At 45.6% G+C, this 16,875-nt stretch overlaps 2 protein-coding genes across 3 annotated transcripts; both read left to right on the plus strand.

Moving 5' to 3' along the window:
- Positions 1–1,275: 1,275 nt before the first annotated feature.
- On the plus strand, positions 1,276–4,181 carry MRPL18 (mitochondrial ribosomal protein L18). The gene is made up of 4 exons (XM_058020656.1): positions 1,276–1,418; positions 1,873–2,053; positions 3,499–3,733; positions 3,982–4,181. The coding sequence occupies exons 1-4, from the start codon at positions 1,367–1,369 to the stop codon at positions 4,051–4,053; spliced, it is 540 nt and encodes a 179-aa protein (XP_057876639.1). The 5' UTR covers positions 1,276–1,366; the 3' UTR covers positions 4,054–4,181.
- A 1,033-nt stretch (positions 4,182–5,214) lies between these two features.
- On the plus strand, positions 5,215–16,505 carry PNLDC1 (PARN like ribonuclease domain containing exonuclease 1). Of its 2 annotated transcripts, none has more exons than XM_058020446.1 (19): positions 5,215–5,297; positions 5,749–5,806; positions 5,923–5,996; positions 6,936–6,969; positions 7,094–7,217; positions 7,819–7,907; positions 8,165–8,271; positions 9,577–9,656; positions 10,651–10,788; positions 11,384–11,453; positions 11,705–11,790; positions 12,014–12,069; positions 13,137–13,204; positions 14,007–14,060; positions 14,276–14,318; positions 14,855–14,954; positions 15,385–15,560; positions 15,723–15,821; positions 16,346–16,505. In XM_058020446.1, the coding sequence occupies exons 1-19, from the start codon at positions 5,222–5,224 to the stop codon at positions 16,410–16,412; spliced, it is 1,599 nt and encodes a 532-aa protein (XP_057876429.1). In that variant the 5' UTR covers positions 5,215–5,221; the 3' UTR covers positions 16,413–16,505. The 2 variants fall into 2 exon arrangements, with proteins under 2 accessions (XP_057876429.1, XP_057876430.1); XM_058020447.1 differs by having other exon boundaries at positions 13,140–13,204.
- Positions 16,506–16,875: the final 370 nt, after the last annotated feature.

Consider the following 16,875-nt stretch of genomic DNA (forward strand, 5'->3'; position numbering starts at 1 on the left):
CTGAACAAAGAAGCCGTGAGACGGGGCGGGGCCGGGGCGCTTCCACGGGCTTCTAGAAGGTGTCGCGGGCCGGGGCGCGCAGGCGCTGGGAGCGCTGCTGGTGGTGGGGCAAGGGAGGGGTGCGGGGATGGCGCCCGCTGCTCTGCGCTGGGACAGAGCCAGCTTCTTAAACTGGGGACTTCGGTATGCGGGGCCATAACTGCCCCTCTCAAACACGTTACTCATTGCTCGGGATTGTATCCCGAGTCCTGGGGGGAAGGTGGGGAAGGCGGGGAAGGCTGCAAATTCCGAGACCAATCTTGGGTTCTGAGATGGCAAAAGATGAAGAAGCTAAAGACCTGTTTCCTGGAGAAACTGAGATTCAAGCTGATACTTTAAGCAGAACACTTTTAATGAGAATTACCCTAACTCATGATTGCGATTGCACTTGATAATGGCACCATTGTATGGTTTGAAGATCTCTGAGCTGTAACTGTTATCCTGCCACTTTTCAATGGCCAGGTTAAATGGCGATGCTTGTAGGATAGGGGGAAAACTTGCTACAGTCTGAGGGAAAATCTCAGGGAGTAGTGGGGAGATGGGGAACCTGCAAGGCTCAGGCTGAGCATTCATAGGGCATGATGTGAACAGGCTTCTTGTATTTTGACGAGCAAGTACCTTGTGTGGCCAGGAGGGACCTCCACTGCCGGAGTTGTACCAGTGTCGAGTTCCCCTGCCAGGTGGTGCCAGGGGGATCTCCAGCCTTCACCCTCCTTCCAATACAGTTTACTCTTACATGGCTCATTAAAAGCATTTTCAGGACTACAGCAGTTAAATACAGCTCCAAAGTAAGGTTCCTGCGCGGTCAGGCTTGCAGGAGGATGCTTGGGGAAGGCAAAGAAGCTCTGCTATACCTATGTGCCACGGGGGCAGTTGGAAAGAAGCCCAAAACGGGATAATGGCAGTTCCTGAAACGCCTATTGTTGCTCTTTACCCACTCCCCTTTCCTTTCCGTGCCTTGGTCCCTCTTCCCTACACCTGTTCCAGGAAAAGCCGACCCGGAGGCCGGCATTCCCCAAGGCCCTTTTTCCGCGGAGAAGAGTTAAAAGATGATCCCCCGAGTCGGTGCAGTGTTTTTAGCTCAGTTTTACCAGGCATGAGTAGCACACGGGCGCCCCTCCCCGGGAGCTGAGGCGGCTCAGCCGGCGGGGCGGCCCCGGCCCCGCGCTCGGCGCTTCCGCCTGACCCCGGGGCCGGCGGCGGCGGGCGGAATTCCCGCGGCCGCTTCCGCGGGAAGCGCCGCCCCTCGCGCATGGCGGCGCCCGGGTGTCCCTGAGCGGAGGCGCGGGAGTGCCACCGCCCGGGGCTGTAGCGGCTCCGGCTCCCCATGGCGCTGAGCGGCCGCCTGCTGCAGGCTGCCGGCGGGCTCCGTGCAGCGGGTAAGCCCAGGGCTCGCCGTGCTGGCCTTTCCGGGCTGCGGCTCCGCGACCCCCGCGCTCCCGGGGCCATCCGGCGGCCGGGTGTCTTGGTGCTCCGGTGTCAAGGATGAAGGGTTTATAGCTTGTTGTTTGGTAGCGCTGCCTCTGGTTTCTTGTGTACTTCGCTTTCAGGGTTTTGTAAAGCTTTGGACCTAGGGATTTCCTAGTAACGCGTGAGTTTATATTTTATATACAAGTTTAGAAATGGCGTTAGTATACTTGCAGTTCACCTCATAAATTGGGGAAACAGGTTGAGGTCTTGTTATTCAATTTTAACTGCTTAAAAAATAAAAGCAAGATGATTCTACCCTGCTGACTTCTGTAAGCTATGTCATTCTGTACTGTATCCATTCTGTTGTCTGCACTGCATGTTTTTTTAATCTTTGGTGGTTTTGTATCTGCTCTCCCCCCCAAGGTTTTCGTTTTGCATCAACTACAGCCAGTCTCAAAACTGAGACTGAAGTGGACACAAGTGAAAATGAGATTGTTGCCCCAAACTTCACCAACAGAAATCCTCGGAACTTAGAGCAGATGGCCCTGGCTAGGAAGGAGCGGGGCTGGAAGACAACATGGCCAAAGCGTGAGTTCTGGCACAGGTGAGTCAGTTAAGTTAAGCCAGAAATTAAGACTCTGAAAGAAAAAAACCCCTCAAAAACAACAAAACAAACCCCAGAAACATACATACAAAATATGCATTTTTGGTTGCTGAATCAGTTAGCACATTAGTGTTAATCAGCAGGCATCCTCTATGTTCAGAGAAGAGTAGACTAGTAGCACGTGAAAGTATATGTAGTCAAGATTTTTCCATCTATTGTTAAAGCAACAGTAATGTTGCTTAAGCAACAGCTTTTATACTGCATTCTCTGACTCCTGTGCTTACCATGCTTCATGGTTTTATTTGAGGCACCACAATAGTCTGTTTAGGGTTGTTTTAAATTTGTGGGTTTTGTTTTGTTTTAATTTACTTGTCCTCTGGAAAATAAGTTCATTTTAAGCTGGCATTTCAAAGTCTTTATTTTGTCCTTGTGGGAAGAACCCCATCCAGTTTGTTCATACCAGGAAAGCCGATACTATCTCAGTGCAATAAGAAATAGTTGCTCCTAATAAATATTCTACTGTTCTGTGTGGATGCTTATGGGGTACCACTTGCAGATCTCAACAAGTTGCTGTGTCAGCCCAAGCTTTTAAGGGACTGAATAGTGACCCCAAAATTCCATTTCTTTTGGAGCACTTCCCCTCATATATATCTGTTCCACGCTGTACATGTGTATAGTGCTTGGTTTGGAGTGGGTGCTGCTCTGGGGCAACATAGGACTGTGCCCTGAGTAACTGATGAGAAGTTGCTCTTGGAATTTCACTCTTCTGAGCTACCAATAGGAGTTGTGTGAGTCAACACAGGCAGGCTGCTGGAATGACCACAAAACTATGGCTGAAATGCAAACAGTACACTTAATTTCATTACCTTGCTAACTGAAGGAGCCCAAAGCAACACCCAGGTAGAGACACAGGCAGGAATGCAGGCACTGTTAGGCCTAGTCTGTGCAGGTGCTGAGCCTGCTGTTGGCACCCATTTATTGGAGCATTTAGGTTTGCCATCATGCTGTGGTCTCTCCTGTGCTTTTTGGATCTCTGAGCTTTGATGGTCTGTCTGTCAAAAGAGGGAGCTCAAGCATGTCCATGAGAGAGCCTCCAAGGCTCTTTGAACACCTCTGTTACCTCCACGCAGAGATTCTACTTCTCAAAACAGTCAGAGGATAAACAGCAGTAGGCATAATATGTGGGGTTTCCCACAATGTTATTCTCCAGGACTTGGCATTCCCAGCTGCAAGGTCACTTGAGAGAATCCTCCTTGATATTCTTCTGCTTTTAACCCTTTCATCCCAACAGGCGTTCTATTTTGTGTCTTACTAGGCAAAACTTGTAATATAATGTAATATATTAATACACTCAATTTTATTTCATAAAGAGAGTAATTTAAGCATTTGACCCTGTTCTCTGGAAAAGACATTATAATCCTCTTTTATTTCTTTCCTGCTCTCAGATTACGGCTAGAGCGGACGCAGCATTACGTAGAAGCCTTTGTCGAGCGCTCCAACGGGGATGTTGTGGTATCTGCCTCTACCCGAGAGTGGGCCATAAAGAGACACTTGTACAGTCCCAAGGGAGTAGCTGCATGCAGAAACCTTGGCCGTGTCATAGCACAGCGCTGTTTGGAAGCAGGAATCAACTTTGTGAACTTTAAAGCCATTATCCCCTGGGAACACCGCTGTGACTCGGCAAGTACCCATCTACTTATTCCTTTGGCCCTTCTTTCCTTTTTAGGCATTCATTTTACTTCCCTTCACCTTCAATTTTCTTATGTAGCTTGACAGTCCTTCCTTGCAACACTCAGAAGGGCTGCAGTTCCTGATATTATGCTTCCATGAGGCTGTTAACCTCTGCCCCTCCTTATAACATGTTCCCACTGATATTTAAGTCCCGCTGGCTTTCTTTTGTATTTATTTGTGTCTATCTTTTAAACAAGATCCAGGAATTTGAGAAAGCTGTGAAGGAGGGTGGTGTTGTTCTGCATGAACCAAGAAGAATCTACCGGTAAAATGGAGATTGTTGGGAAGACTTTCTGAGGAACAAGGATCACTTCTTTGGGTTTCTGTACTGGCAAAGGGAAAGTCCAGAGCTGGAAAAAGTTGAAATGTGTCATCTTATAATAAAATATTTTCAAATGGATAGGAGTGTGTCATATTCTTTATTCTAAAGTGATCAACACCTTTAATGCTAGAATAAACTTACCATAGTTCAGCTTGACAAAATTTATTAATAATTCAATGTTTTAAAAATATTTTTTTATTTTTAATATTTGATTTTGTTTGTTTCAGCCTGAACTCTGGAAATGCTTTGATATTTGATCCCTGTATACTGCCAGTCTAACCTAGCAAAGTGTAGACATTACATTAATGTTTAGAACTGTGATAAAGTGATAAAGATGCGCAAAGTCTTAATGAAAATATTAAACTCCCCCAACTCATCTTTGCACCTTTCTTGCAATCCTGAGGTTCTAACTGCTTAACCACATGGATAGGTCTAGAAGGCAAGCTGCAGAAATTCATGCTATAGGGAATAAGAAGCCCCTGTGACTGTCTGCTGCTTGGTACAGGCTGGTGCTGTCAGCATCTCTGCCTGATGGCTCGGCAGAGCTCCCAACCACGACCAGGCTGTGAAATCCCCACAGAAAATGTGTTGGAACCCTCTGACAGGCAAGTTCAGGGCGGCCAGCCTGGTCAGTGCCACTGCTGTGCCTGTGTCCCGGCGCTGTGCCTGCTGCCTCGTGTGTGCGCGCTCTGGGGCAGGAGAAGGGAATGCCGAGGGTCTCTGCCGGCATTCAGCAACGTGCGAGGTGAGCCCGGCCCGCTTCTGGCATCTTTATTAAATCCTCAGACATAGTGAAAAAAACCCACTGTTTTACTGGATTTTTACCAAGTTGTCGGTTCGTAATAATAGCAGATAGCGACAGCCCCTGAGCGATCTGTATTTCCAGCAGGCGCGCAGTGGGAGCTGCCCCTGCGCTCCCTGTGAGCGGGGGCTGTGCCGGGCGCCTTCGCCGCCTCTCCAATTTCCAGCCTAAACCTCCCAGTCTCTCGTTCCCAGCACTCGGGTCCCGCTGGAAACTCCCGCGGCGCTGCCTTTCCCATCCCCTGGCGCGAATCGGGCCCGCCCCGCGGGGCAGCGGCGGGCACGCAGGCGCGCCGGGCTGCGGGAGGGCGGCGATGGAGGTGGGCGCCGAGGGCTTTGCCCAGCACCTGCCGCGCCTCCGGCGCCGCATCCTCCGCGCCGCATTCGTGGGTGAGCGTCGGGGGCGTCTCGTCTGGCCCCCAGTGCTGCCCTCGGCCCCCCAGGGCCCCTGCCCGACGTGAGGGCCCGGGCACTGAGGGGTATGGCAGCCGATAATGGCGCTGCTGCCCAGAACAGTGAGCGCTGAGGCGCGGGGATTCAAACGGCGAAAGGGAGCCCCAACCGCGGTGCTGGCCTCGGCTCGGCCGGCTGGGGGTCAGGGGTGTTGGGGTTCGGGCTGGGGCCACGGACACAGCACAGGGTGACCAGGCCCCTCCTGAGGGGCGTGCGGGAATTCCTGCCCCAGGAATGAGGCAGCTGGAGGTGTGAGCCCCACAGCTTTTTTTCTTGAGCCTGCTTCCTGTGGTTTGACAAAGGTTACGGTGAAGAGAAGTGTGTGAGAGACCCCCGTCCTGGTGGTGTGTCGAATTCAGATTTTCTTGTGTTCTTTCCACTTGAACAGCCCTTGATGTGGAGTTTACTGGTTTGCATTCAACTTCCCTACAAAACAACGAACCCAGGTAAAGCTCTTGGACTTGAAATGTGAGGGAGACTTGTTGCTCTAGCCCTGTGAGAACAACCTGTGTATAGCAACCCTTCTTGTGTCCTCCCTCCCCAATTCTGGTTTTGTTCCCAGCCTGTTTGACTCCCCTGCGGAGCGGTATGGGAAGGCCAGGCAGAGTGTTCAGCGCTTCACTCTGGTTCAGCTCGGTAAGTGCGGCTCTGACACGGAAAGTGATCTCCCGAGGCCGTGCAGGTAACTGGCCTTTTGCTAACAGTGCATTCTGCAGGTGCCTCTGCCCTTAATTCACTCATTCCAGAGACGTTTGCTTGTTGGGTTACCCTCACCTCCCCCCCTGCCCCGATGTTTAACACTATCAGCTTTTTAATAAATAAAGTCAGGTGGGCTGTATTGTTTTTATGGGTCTAAAGTTGACCATATTTAAAGGTCACAGTTAAAAATACAAGGCTTTTGAATCACAGGATGCAAGCAAGAAGCGTATGACGGCAGCTCCTGTTCAAAGCTGTCATTTGATACAGTGCATTATGAGTAAGGGGACTATGAGGAAAATGAAGGCTGCTATTTCTGTTATTCCTAAAATAACAAATCAGCATGAGAAAGGACCTGTGGAGGAGAGCTGTTGGTGGTTAAGAACCAGTAAGGGGTCATGAAGCAAGCTTGAAAACAGTTTGAAATATTGTTGAAAGTCTTGGAGTATGTAAGATCTTCATGTGCCTTTTAGGTATTAATAGAAGAAAAAAGACCCTGAGAAGTAAAACCCATGTTTCAGTCCTCTGTGGTGCCCAGCTTGTTCCAAACACTATTGTAGTGTAGTTGGTCCCACAGACTCATCTGTGTATGCACAGTCAGAGACTCATCACCATCTCACCTCTTGCCATTGCTCAGTCTGTTTGTTGTTTAATTCAGATTGGACTCATTTTCCCACACAGCAGTGAAAGCTTGTCCTGTTCAGCTCTCAGGAATCCAGGGAGTGGCCTGGCAGTTGCTGCTAGGATTGGCACAGTGACATTCCTGAATGGAAAGCATGTATTTCTTGAGGAGTTCCCCACATTCCTCATCTCATTTGCAGGCTGTCAGTAGACATCCAGCTAAATGCTGCCATCTCAACAGAGGTTTCTTTCTTGCAGGGCTGGCAATATTCTCAAAAGAAAATTCAAACAAGTAAGTCAAAAAGCAGTTTTCTGTTACAATGAGGACAGTGCAGTTAAAATTTTATATGTAATTCCCTTTGGGAGGAGTTTGTTCTTGTAATTACCTTCTAGAGATATTTTTCTTTTCATTTTAGGTATGTGGTGCATTCATACAACTTTTTTCTCTTTCCCTCAACACTGGGAATAAAGGATGTGGAATTCACCCTCTCTGCATCTAGTATTCAATTCCTGTCTCATTATGGCTTTGACTACAATAAGGTATGTAATCTCTGCCAGAAATGCAGAACACAGGAAATCTGTGCAACTGGAGAAGAAATCAGATTAGCATCCCTAAATGTTAACATTTTTGGGGTAAATAGCATCTTCCTAAAGTATGAATGCATCATGCAGTTCGTTACCAACAGGGGTAGTGAGTGCTGTTTTTTCTGAGCTAATGTAAAGGCAATAACCACATCCTTGGCAGCATCAGACAGATTCTCCTGCCTCAAAAAAACCCCCAGACCTTATATTTGGTGAGTTACGGATTTGCTAAACAAACCCTGGTGGGTGTCTTTACTATCCATGAAGGTGCAGAAGTATCAGTTTACAGCATATTATATATTGCCACAATTCCCATCAAATTCAGACTCTGTCATCCCATAAGAGTGCTGTCTTGCAGTTCTGGGCAGGAACCATCTTATTAAAGGAAAAGTAAAAGAAGAGCAAAAAAACTGATTACAGTTGACAAATACCCTTTTCTTCCCTCCATACCTGTTGGATTAGCTGCAGTTTGTTTGTCCTGACTAATCTGCTAATTCTCTAGTGTGCTGTGAGAAAATCCAGGGGAATGTAACCAAGCTGGCATTTTCTCTCCCCTCAGTTCCTCAAAGATGGAATCCCGTACATGAATGAGGTACAGGAGAAGATCCTTAGGCAGCACCTCTTAGCAGGTACCTGGGAAGTCTGCAGGTGAGCACTTCTCAGTACTGTGCCCATGGCTCAGCTTCACTCACATCACATTTTGTAGGAATACTGAAACCTGTTGGGCTGAACAGCTCGCTGCCAGCTGTTCCAGCATGCCATGGTGTCTGAAGGAAGATTGAGATCACAGGATATTATGTGGAGAATTGGGTGCATGTTGGGAAATGAAGCTTTTGCATTCCTGCAGCAAGGCACAAGGATTCACCTGTAAAGAGCTTTTCTCACACTGCCTCTTCGTCATTCAGCACCAGTAATGCAGACAGGGATGTCCTGAAGAAAGCTATTGATGAAGTGACCACTTGGATAGGTGCAGCAAAGGAAGAGGATACTATGGTTCTGCAGGATCTGAGTGGTATGAAACAGTGCCTCTCTTAGGTGCCTGTGGGCTCTGAGTGGCTTCACCATTTCTTGTGAACCTCTGGGGCTATAGCTGTCCTTTCTTCTGTTAAATTGCTCTGTTGAGAGGGAAAGCACCAGTGCCCATCCTGCCTTTACAACTCTTTACCACAGTTTATACTTCACCTCCTGTCAGCAGTTCATCTCTGGGCTCTTCTGCTCTGCTCTGTTGGGGTAGTGGGTCTTTCTGAAGCAGAAGTGGATGTCTGGATGCTTGGAACATGCTTTGTTGTAATTAACTTCCCTTTTGTGCTTCTTCTGAGCAGCAGCTGGAGAATTAGTAGTCACTCTGAATCAGGATAATGTTTTACATGCTTTAAATCCTGGGTGATGTTTTTTTGTTTATTTTCCTCCCCTCCTTTCAGAGTTGAGTCCCTCGTTGGAGCAACCAGGAGCCCCATAGAGACACATATATGCCAGTGGGAATAAGCAGGTCACTTAGGTTGTGGGAGCACTGTAGCAGAGCTGAGGAACTTCTGTGCTGACTTGAAGAACAGGGAAAATTTGCAGGGAATAATTTGTGGGTTTACTCATAGAACCCAAAACTTCATCTTCTAGGTCATATAGAAAAGGTTAGGAAGAAGAGAGTATTCAAGGCTTTGTCTGTTGAGTTTTTTTGGAGAGTATGCAATAGGAGGGATGGAGACTGTGCTGTGCTTTTTATCTGCTTTGTCAGCTAGATATAATACTGATATTTTAATAGTCTGGCGCTGGTGAACACCTGTGATAAGAAAGACATTTGTTTAAGTAAGCAAGAAGACTGATTCAGGTGTCTCTTTTAGTGCTGTTCAGAAGAGGACTGGGTTAGTTCCTTGTCAGCTGTGGGGGAAAATGCATTGCTACCCTTTGTGTGCTTGGCTTCTGGGCCTGTTGCTCTGAAACTGAAACTGTCCCAAACCAGACAGCGTCTTTTTCAGAGTAGTAGCCTTCCTCCCTCTTCAGTTAGTCTTTTCCTTTTCTCTGTCTCCTTACAAAAGCTCATTTGCCTGAAATTTTCACTGTGATTTTTGGGGGTTTTTGTGGTTTGTGGTGGTTGTTGATTTTTTGGGGGGTTTTTGTGTGTGTCTATGTTTTTTGTTTGCTTTGTTTTCTTTCAGTCATTGTGTGTGGTAGTGAACCAGGATCATATGTTGAGGAATATTTTCTATATGCTGTGGGAGAGACATGTCAGTCTGTCTGTCTAGAGGAATGGTGTGTTTTCCTTAATGGGCTTGTCTGCACCTCTGGAGCTTGTACTGACATTTTTTTTTGTGTGTCATAGTCTATCACATGATTGAAGTTCAGCTGGTTCTGAGGCAGGCTCTTGAAAATGTTTGGACAGAGCCTCTTGGAGACAAGAAGGTGAGATGGAAATGTGGACCTTTTGAAAAGAGGATTTCTCTCTGGGCAGATAGGACTGGTATTCTTGCAGGGACTCTGAAATGTTGCTTGTACTTTTAATAATAGGGTCAAGGAGCAGAAGAAGGCAATGACAAAGGAAATGTCGATTGTGAGATATTAAAAAAAGGGATACAGAAAACTGAGCAACTCTGGTTTCTGTTTGTCCTGTAACCCCAAAATCCTTTTAAATGGAAGTGCTTGTTCCTGGAGCAATTCTGGAGGCATCTCTCTGTGTCTTCAGACTTAAAGTCCCTCCTTCAATACTTCCACGAGAATATACAGTTTTAGCATTTTCTGTGGTTTTCCTTTGCTGACTCCTGCCATGAAGTTGCTTTGAAGACTTTTACTCTGTGATTTGCTGTTTTGCTATTCGTTACTGATATTTTACATTCAGTACAATATTTTCTGTACTAAAACTATGGTTGTAGACTTCTCAAACTATGGGTTATGGGTATGATATCAGTCAGTTGCTTAGAATTAGCTTACAGAAATCTTTTTTTGCATTAGTCCTGCTTTGGTCTGATAACCAATGCCTCCAGAATGTCAGATTTACCCAGCCTTCTTATCTGAAGAATTGCTTTTGGCAACTCTGCTTGTATGATTGCTGTTTCTTTCTGGGATTTTGCTACCATGAACTTACCATATCAACTTACATATGAACTTACCATCAAGTTAAATTGAATTAGGTTAATTTGTGCTCAGAAAAGCCCTTTGGTAGGAATTGTCCTCTTGGGTAGAGAAGCACAATTAAGACTCACTTTGAGCAGGCCTGTTTAGTTACTGGAGTACTGATCTCCATATGGAAGTGAGACAGTCCCAAGGTCCCAGGGGATGCAGTTTTTCAATCCTTCAGTGCCTTGAAGCTGAACTTGACCTCAGCATTACTGACCCCCAGTAAGCAATGTACATACAGCTAACATGGGAGGCTGAGATACTCAGTGACTGTTCTTTTCAGGTAATGGTGAAAAAAGTGAGTCCAGCGCATCGTCAGCTTCTGGAGAACTCTTCCTATGACCGCTGTCAGAAAAAGCTCATTCTCCTGTCCGCCCGGGGCTTCACCAACCTCTTCCAAATACTTGTTAAAGTCAAGAAGGTAAAATGCCTAACCCTGCTCTCATTTTTATCTTTTATTTTTTAATTTTGCTGTGTTAAATGCAATATTAAACACCTTTGTGTTACAATTTGGGTCACCATCAAAGAAAGATGAGCAGATTCTTGCCTTTTGGGCAAGCTGTGCTTTTCAGCATGCGTCAGAGGAGTTTATTGGACCTTGTGGACCATTGGTCTGACTTTGTGTGGACATTCTTATGTTCTGTATGCAGCTTATCAGATGGATTTCAGCTTTAGAGGACTATGGGTGATGTGCAGCAAAGACCATCCCTACCCTTGCAAGTGAGCATATAAATCTGATGGCTGGAACCATGTTCAGCTGAAGCCTGAATCCACTTAGCTCCACTGAAAATAGAATGCTGCTGAGACAATAGCTTCTCAGAGGGTCCACAAGTCTGATTTCTCGAAGGCAGTAGTTCTCCAGTGAGCCTTGCTGCCTGAATGACTCCTGTGTGAGTGGGTGTGGATGTTGTGTGCTGGAGGAGAGGATTACAGTTGTTGAGTGTGCCTGTGTTTACCTCTGAGCTCTCTTCAGAAATATGCTCCAATGGGCTGTTATGTTTATATTCCTCCCGTAGCCCCTGGTGGGACACAACATGCTTATGGACCTGATGCACCTCCACGACAAGTTCTACAGGCCCCTCCCAGGTACTGCTGTGTGGAGCTGCTGTCCCGGGCTGCTGCCTTTGCACTGGGGGTGGAGCAGGACGTGCAGTGGCAGTTTGCCACCACAGACACCTGCAGGGCTTAGCCAGCAGCAGGGCTGGTTGCCTCTTCTGAGTCCTAAATGCTGGACAGAGCATCATTGCCTGCTGTCACTCTCTTTCCTATTACTTTGTGGTTGCATAGGATTTTCCTCAGTTTCCTGATGCCTTTCTCCACATGTGCTTTGCTTTCAGAAAGCTATGAGGAGTTTAAAAGGAATATTCACAACCTGTTTCCTGTCATCATAGACACCAAGACTGTAACAAAATCTATGCAGAAGGTGAGATGCACAGGTTTTTTTGTTTGACGTTTTAACTTGTGTTTCACCCAAGAGAGAGGATAATTTTCCTCAGTGCCCTGTGATAACAGAACTGCAAACGGTTCTCAGTGTTGCCTCGGGAAGTTCTAATTTTAGATCTCATTTAACAAACTGGCAATGTAAGTAATTGAACTCACCATAAGGTCTGTCGTGGTTGGTTTTCTAATACATTCTTCTTTTATAGAAATGTCTGTGTCCTCGAGTATCTAGTCTTGTGGAGGCATATGCAGTTTTGTGCAGGTAAGTGGTGGCCAATAGAGCTTTCAGCAATCCCTGTGTCTTCTTTGGAAAGATATTTCACAGTCAGCCACTTCCCATGTTCATACTTTCCCTCCTCTCAAATGCTTTTCAGTTGGATCCTTGTCTTTCTAAATTTAAGAGCAAAGGATTTGCACATCTTTCTTATAAAGAATTTGTGTAGTAAATTATTTGTTCTGAGTCACTTCTCTCATTGAATTGCCATTATTTCATTGGTCACAAGTTTGGTTTGCATACAACTGTACACTCAGCTTGAGAATTATGTTGCTTATGCCATGTTCTGAAATGAGTAAGATGCAGTTCTTGGTGAAAATACATCCTAATTTCAAATGCCTGTCCTAAGAGACGGCTGCACTGAGCCCAAAGCAGCAACTAAAGACAATGTCCAAATGGAGCACATGAGTAGATGTTGTACCTCATGAGCATAGTCATGATGTGGTAGGAGACTTAATTCACACTTCTTTTGTGAATTAATTTTTTGCATGTCAATTTTGCTAAGGAAAGGAAAATTTTGCCTGTTTCCCATTACCTCCTAGTCCCATGAAGGAGATGCAAAATTAATATTTTTTTAGAAACAGTACTGGGATTCTGAGGGTTTGTTTATTAGCAATTTCAGACTGTGTATTCTGCTTGAACGTTCTTTGTTTTATTTCTGTCATTCCAGGGGTATCTGTTTAACCCCCAGGGTTCCCCGTTCAAGTAGAACCATCTAGTAAACCTCTTTCCCTGCAGTTTTAATTCTGCTCACTTTTTTTTTTTTTGTGTGCAATTAGAACAAATTGCTGCTTACAAGTTTTGAGTGAGGGAAGGGACTAAGAAAGGATTTAGGAGCTAGTTTTCAGGAAGAAAAACTGGTATTTTGAAAATACTTACTTGAGTAGATATTACTCCAGTAAGTATTATAGCCTTTTCCTGGAGGCCTACCAAAGTTCACTTTAAAGTCTCCAGTAGCTTTTTTCTGAAATGAAGCTACAGGTCACTAGAGAACAGTAACTTTTCTCTAACATACTGAGAAAAGACAAAAATATCACACATCCACTTGTCTTTAGCAGCAACCTGAATCCCAAAGGTCCACCGTGCCCTGTTATAGCTCTTGCAAGTGGCTGCTCAAGATACGGTATGTTCTTAAGCAAATCTTCAGAGTCACATAGACCAAAAGAGCTTTGTTGCACTCTCTGGGTGACCACATACAAAGGATGAAGGAATGCTAGTGGGTTTGCTGAGTTTGCCCAGAGCTGCTGATACAGATTTTTGTCCAGACCCAGAGCCTGGGCTGCCAAGTTCTGCATGTCCCTGGTAGCTGCTGAGGGAAATGCAGGGCAGGTTTGCCTCATGCTGCTGATACTGACAGCATTTACACTTTGTTGGGCTGAACTGAACCTGACTTGGACTGTGAAGTCAGGAGCCCTCGGGAGAGGCAAGGGGAGGTGGGGAACAGCTGTCTTAGAAGGGAAGGTAGAAGGAGCTAATGGCAAAGTAGCAGGAGCTCGGTGGCTGGTCCAGGATCATGGTGTGATACTGGCTGTGAGGCAGATGTTTCCTGGCTTCTCCTGGCAGCATTGTGTCCTGCAGCACAGGGCCTCCTGTGTTTGAAATGGTTCCCATACCACCAATAACACAGACAACACAGTTTGGTTTAGACTTTCATAAAAGTTAAGTTTTTTCAATGTCCATCTTGCTAAGGTTTTCAGGTATTCATGTAACTGCTGCTTCTTTTTTGGTGTTTTAAAATGCATTCTAGAAGCACAGCCTTTTTACTGAGTGTCAAGTTTTCAGGGTGAGGAAAGAAACAGAGTTGAGGGGAGGGGGAAAAGAACCTTTAGAATAGTGGATCTCATGAATTAGGATTCTGCAGTGTAGTAGTTTTCACAGCATGCTAGATGTGTTTACTTCTTCCTGATTTTGTTGGACACTTACAGCCGAGAAGAAATTTCCTCATGAGGCAGGCTATGATGCATTTCTCTGTGGTTCAGGTAAAATGCTTCTTAAAAACTCCTTCAGAGTTTGTATTGGGATTTGGCAATCTTTTCCTTCTCTCTAGATCTATTTGATGCTAAGAAATATTTGTTTATATGCTGTCTGTTGCTCTTAGTAACTTAGCTGCACTTCAATGCATTTTTGCTTTCTATGTATTTAGCTGTGTTTCTCTAGCTTTCTTCTAATGCCACCTCATTATTCCTTTCTGTAGTTCTTCTGATGTCAGCTCATTTGCTGCTGTGCAGATCCACAGAGTGAGTAATGTTTAAGTGTTGACTGAAAATTGCATTACAAGGGATGTTTTTCCTATGGAAAACAGTCTTCTGTTTGCACTGACTTTTTGTTTCTCAGACCGATCTTCCTTTTGGACAAAAGAAAGTGTTATTGGAAATGTCACATCCTAATTTGATTTTTATTTTATAAATCTGAAAGTAGTATTTATGTCAAAGTTTTATGTCAAAGCTGACATTTTAAAAATGAAATCAGGGGCCATGTGATGGCTCAGAGGTTGGGAAATGACATTGTGACTTCTTTATTCTTGAACAGACTCTCTCAAGTTCAGTTCACTTGGGTAAGGGTCAAATAATTTTCCATTAGTTTCCATTTTTGAAATCTGTGTGAATCAGTGCCTTCAGTTAAGTTCCCTTCTCTTTTCTTGCAGTTTTTTGACTTCTGTAGGAAGATACTAAGATCTGAAATATCTGTTCTGTCACTAGTTGAAGAGCTTGAACTGTGTAGCAGTGCAGTACTGGAGAAACAGAACTTTGTTCTCTTTTGTTTTCTGACACAGTGGTGCGGTGGAGGCTGAGCCTTCTTTCTCGCAGTACCTCTCCGCGTTGGCCGAGCACGTCAACAAAGTGAATTTCATCCGAGGTGGTGTTTCAAGCATTGTGCGTATGAATTGCAGGTCTGTGACCTGTGTCTGGGGTGCATGGGTCAGCAGCCTGCTTGATAGCTTCCTTAGAGGAGAGCAATCCACTGGTGCTGGGGCCCACCTTGGCAGAAATTGTCATCGCACCAGTGATGCAGTGGACCTTTTGAAATGGCCAATGAGTTGAATTTCTGCTTTGCACTATGTATTTATGCTGTTATTCTGTAAGATGGCATTAGCCAGTTTACATTACTGTTTCTCAGGTAGTTTCTCCGTGGTAATTGTGACAATATTTAGATGAATTTTGGGACAAAAAGGAAAAAACACCAACAGCAGTATTGTACAACCTGTTATTTATTTATCATGTTCTGCGTATTTTCTGATTATATTTATAGTGGCTCTATAGTATTTCCAAATTCAGACATGTGTCAATACTGTACATTTTCCAGAATTTTTCTGGGGAAGATTCTCCTTGCCGCCATCCCCCTGCCTTGGTTGTTCATGTCCGAGGCTGGCCAGGGCTGACCGAGGGACAAATTTACCAAGAGTTTAAGGCTCGTTGTTGCTTTGATGTCAGACGGCTTTCAAAGAACCAGTTCATTCTGCTCTCCAATAAATACAAGCAGTAAGTGATCAGAAAGTCTTAACTTTGAGTCCTCTCTCCCTCTCCAGGCCTTTGTCCCACCCTCTCTCTGCTGTGACAGCTCTTGGATAGAAATCGCTGCCCTGAGCTGTGGGGTGCTGTAAGCAGCCTGCGGGCTGGGCTCAAGGCGTGCTTTCATTGCAGGGTCAGGCACGTCCTGCGGGATTACAGGCACCACCCTCACCTGCAGGTCTCTGTCTATCGCCACTGGAGGCACTCGCCGAGCGTGAACTGCCTGCTGCAGTGAGTTGCGGGGCGGGGGAAGCATTTCCTTCAGGTCGGAGCCCTGGCACCGCAGCAGCCGGCCTGGTGTTTGCAGTGTCCTCCTGCCAGCCCTCGGAGGAGCAGGTGCTGGGTGGCTGCTCCTGAGCTTTCAGCCCTGGGCTGCTGGACTTTAATCTTGCTCTTGGTTAACCCAGGAATGTTTCCCCTAGGGTAGCACAAAACTATGGATGTGCTGTCACGTCAGGGAGGTTGTAATCTTAATGAGCTCTAGCACCACCTCTAATAAGCTTGGTGAGAGGGAGGCAGAATCTCAGGTGTGGGATGGATGTGGGATTTTTTCTACAGCTGAATTGAAAGCTTGGCAGTGGGAGAGAATTCCAGATTCAAAGTGCACCCCTCTTGTGAGATGGTGACAGTGATGCTCATGAAGGGTGAATTTTTGCCTTGACATGGTTTGAAAAAGAATCTAAGCTCTTAATAAACAAAAACTTAAGCCGTCCATATAAGTAGCCTAACATCATTTTATTATTCTTGTCTCCTAGAATCTCTGGTATTGTGGCACTGTGGTCTCTCTTGGCCTTTGTGCTTGGAGGAGCTCGCAGCTGTTGACTCTGAAGGACTACTGTAGAAATGAGATGTGAGGAACACTGATCTTATTTCTTGTGTTTATCCGTTTTGTTTTGTTTCATTCAATAAAATGAGGAAAAAACAGAAAAAAACCCCAAAAATTAATACTGTTTGAATTGTTTGCTTGGAAATCTGTTCTTTAAAGGGGGTGTGTTGCTTTGCAATTTGTGGTATTTTGTAATCTGCTCAAAGAATCATCTCCTCCTGAAGGGGAGATGATTGTTTCAGTGCCTAATTTTCCTTGGTCCTGTGTAGGTTCTTCACAGCTATTCATACCCTCAGTTTGTTCCCAGTGCCGGTGCTTGCTGCATAAAACACGTTTCTGATAAAGTTCAGAAAGTTCTGAAATGAAAGATGCTATTTTAGCTTCAGTTGTAAAGCAGGGGAAATGTCACTGTTTACCAAATGAAAATGGGCAGAGTTGATGGAGAAACCACTCTTGGGG

Source organism: Melospiza georgiana, chromosome 3, assembly GCF_028018845.1.
Source record: "Melospiza georgiana isolate bMelGeo1 chromosome 3, bMelGeo1.pri, whole genome shotgun sequence".
NCBI lineage: Eukaryota > Metazoa > Chordata > Aves > Passeriformes > Passerellidae > Melospiza > Melospiza georgiana.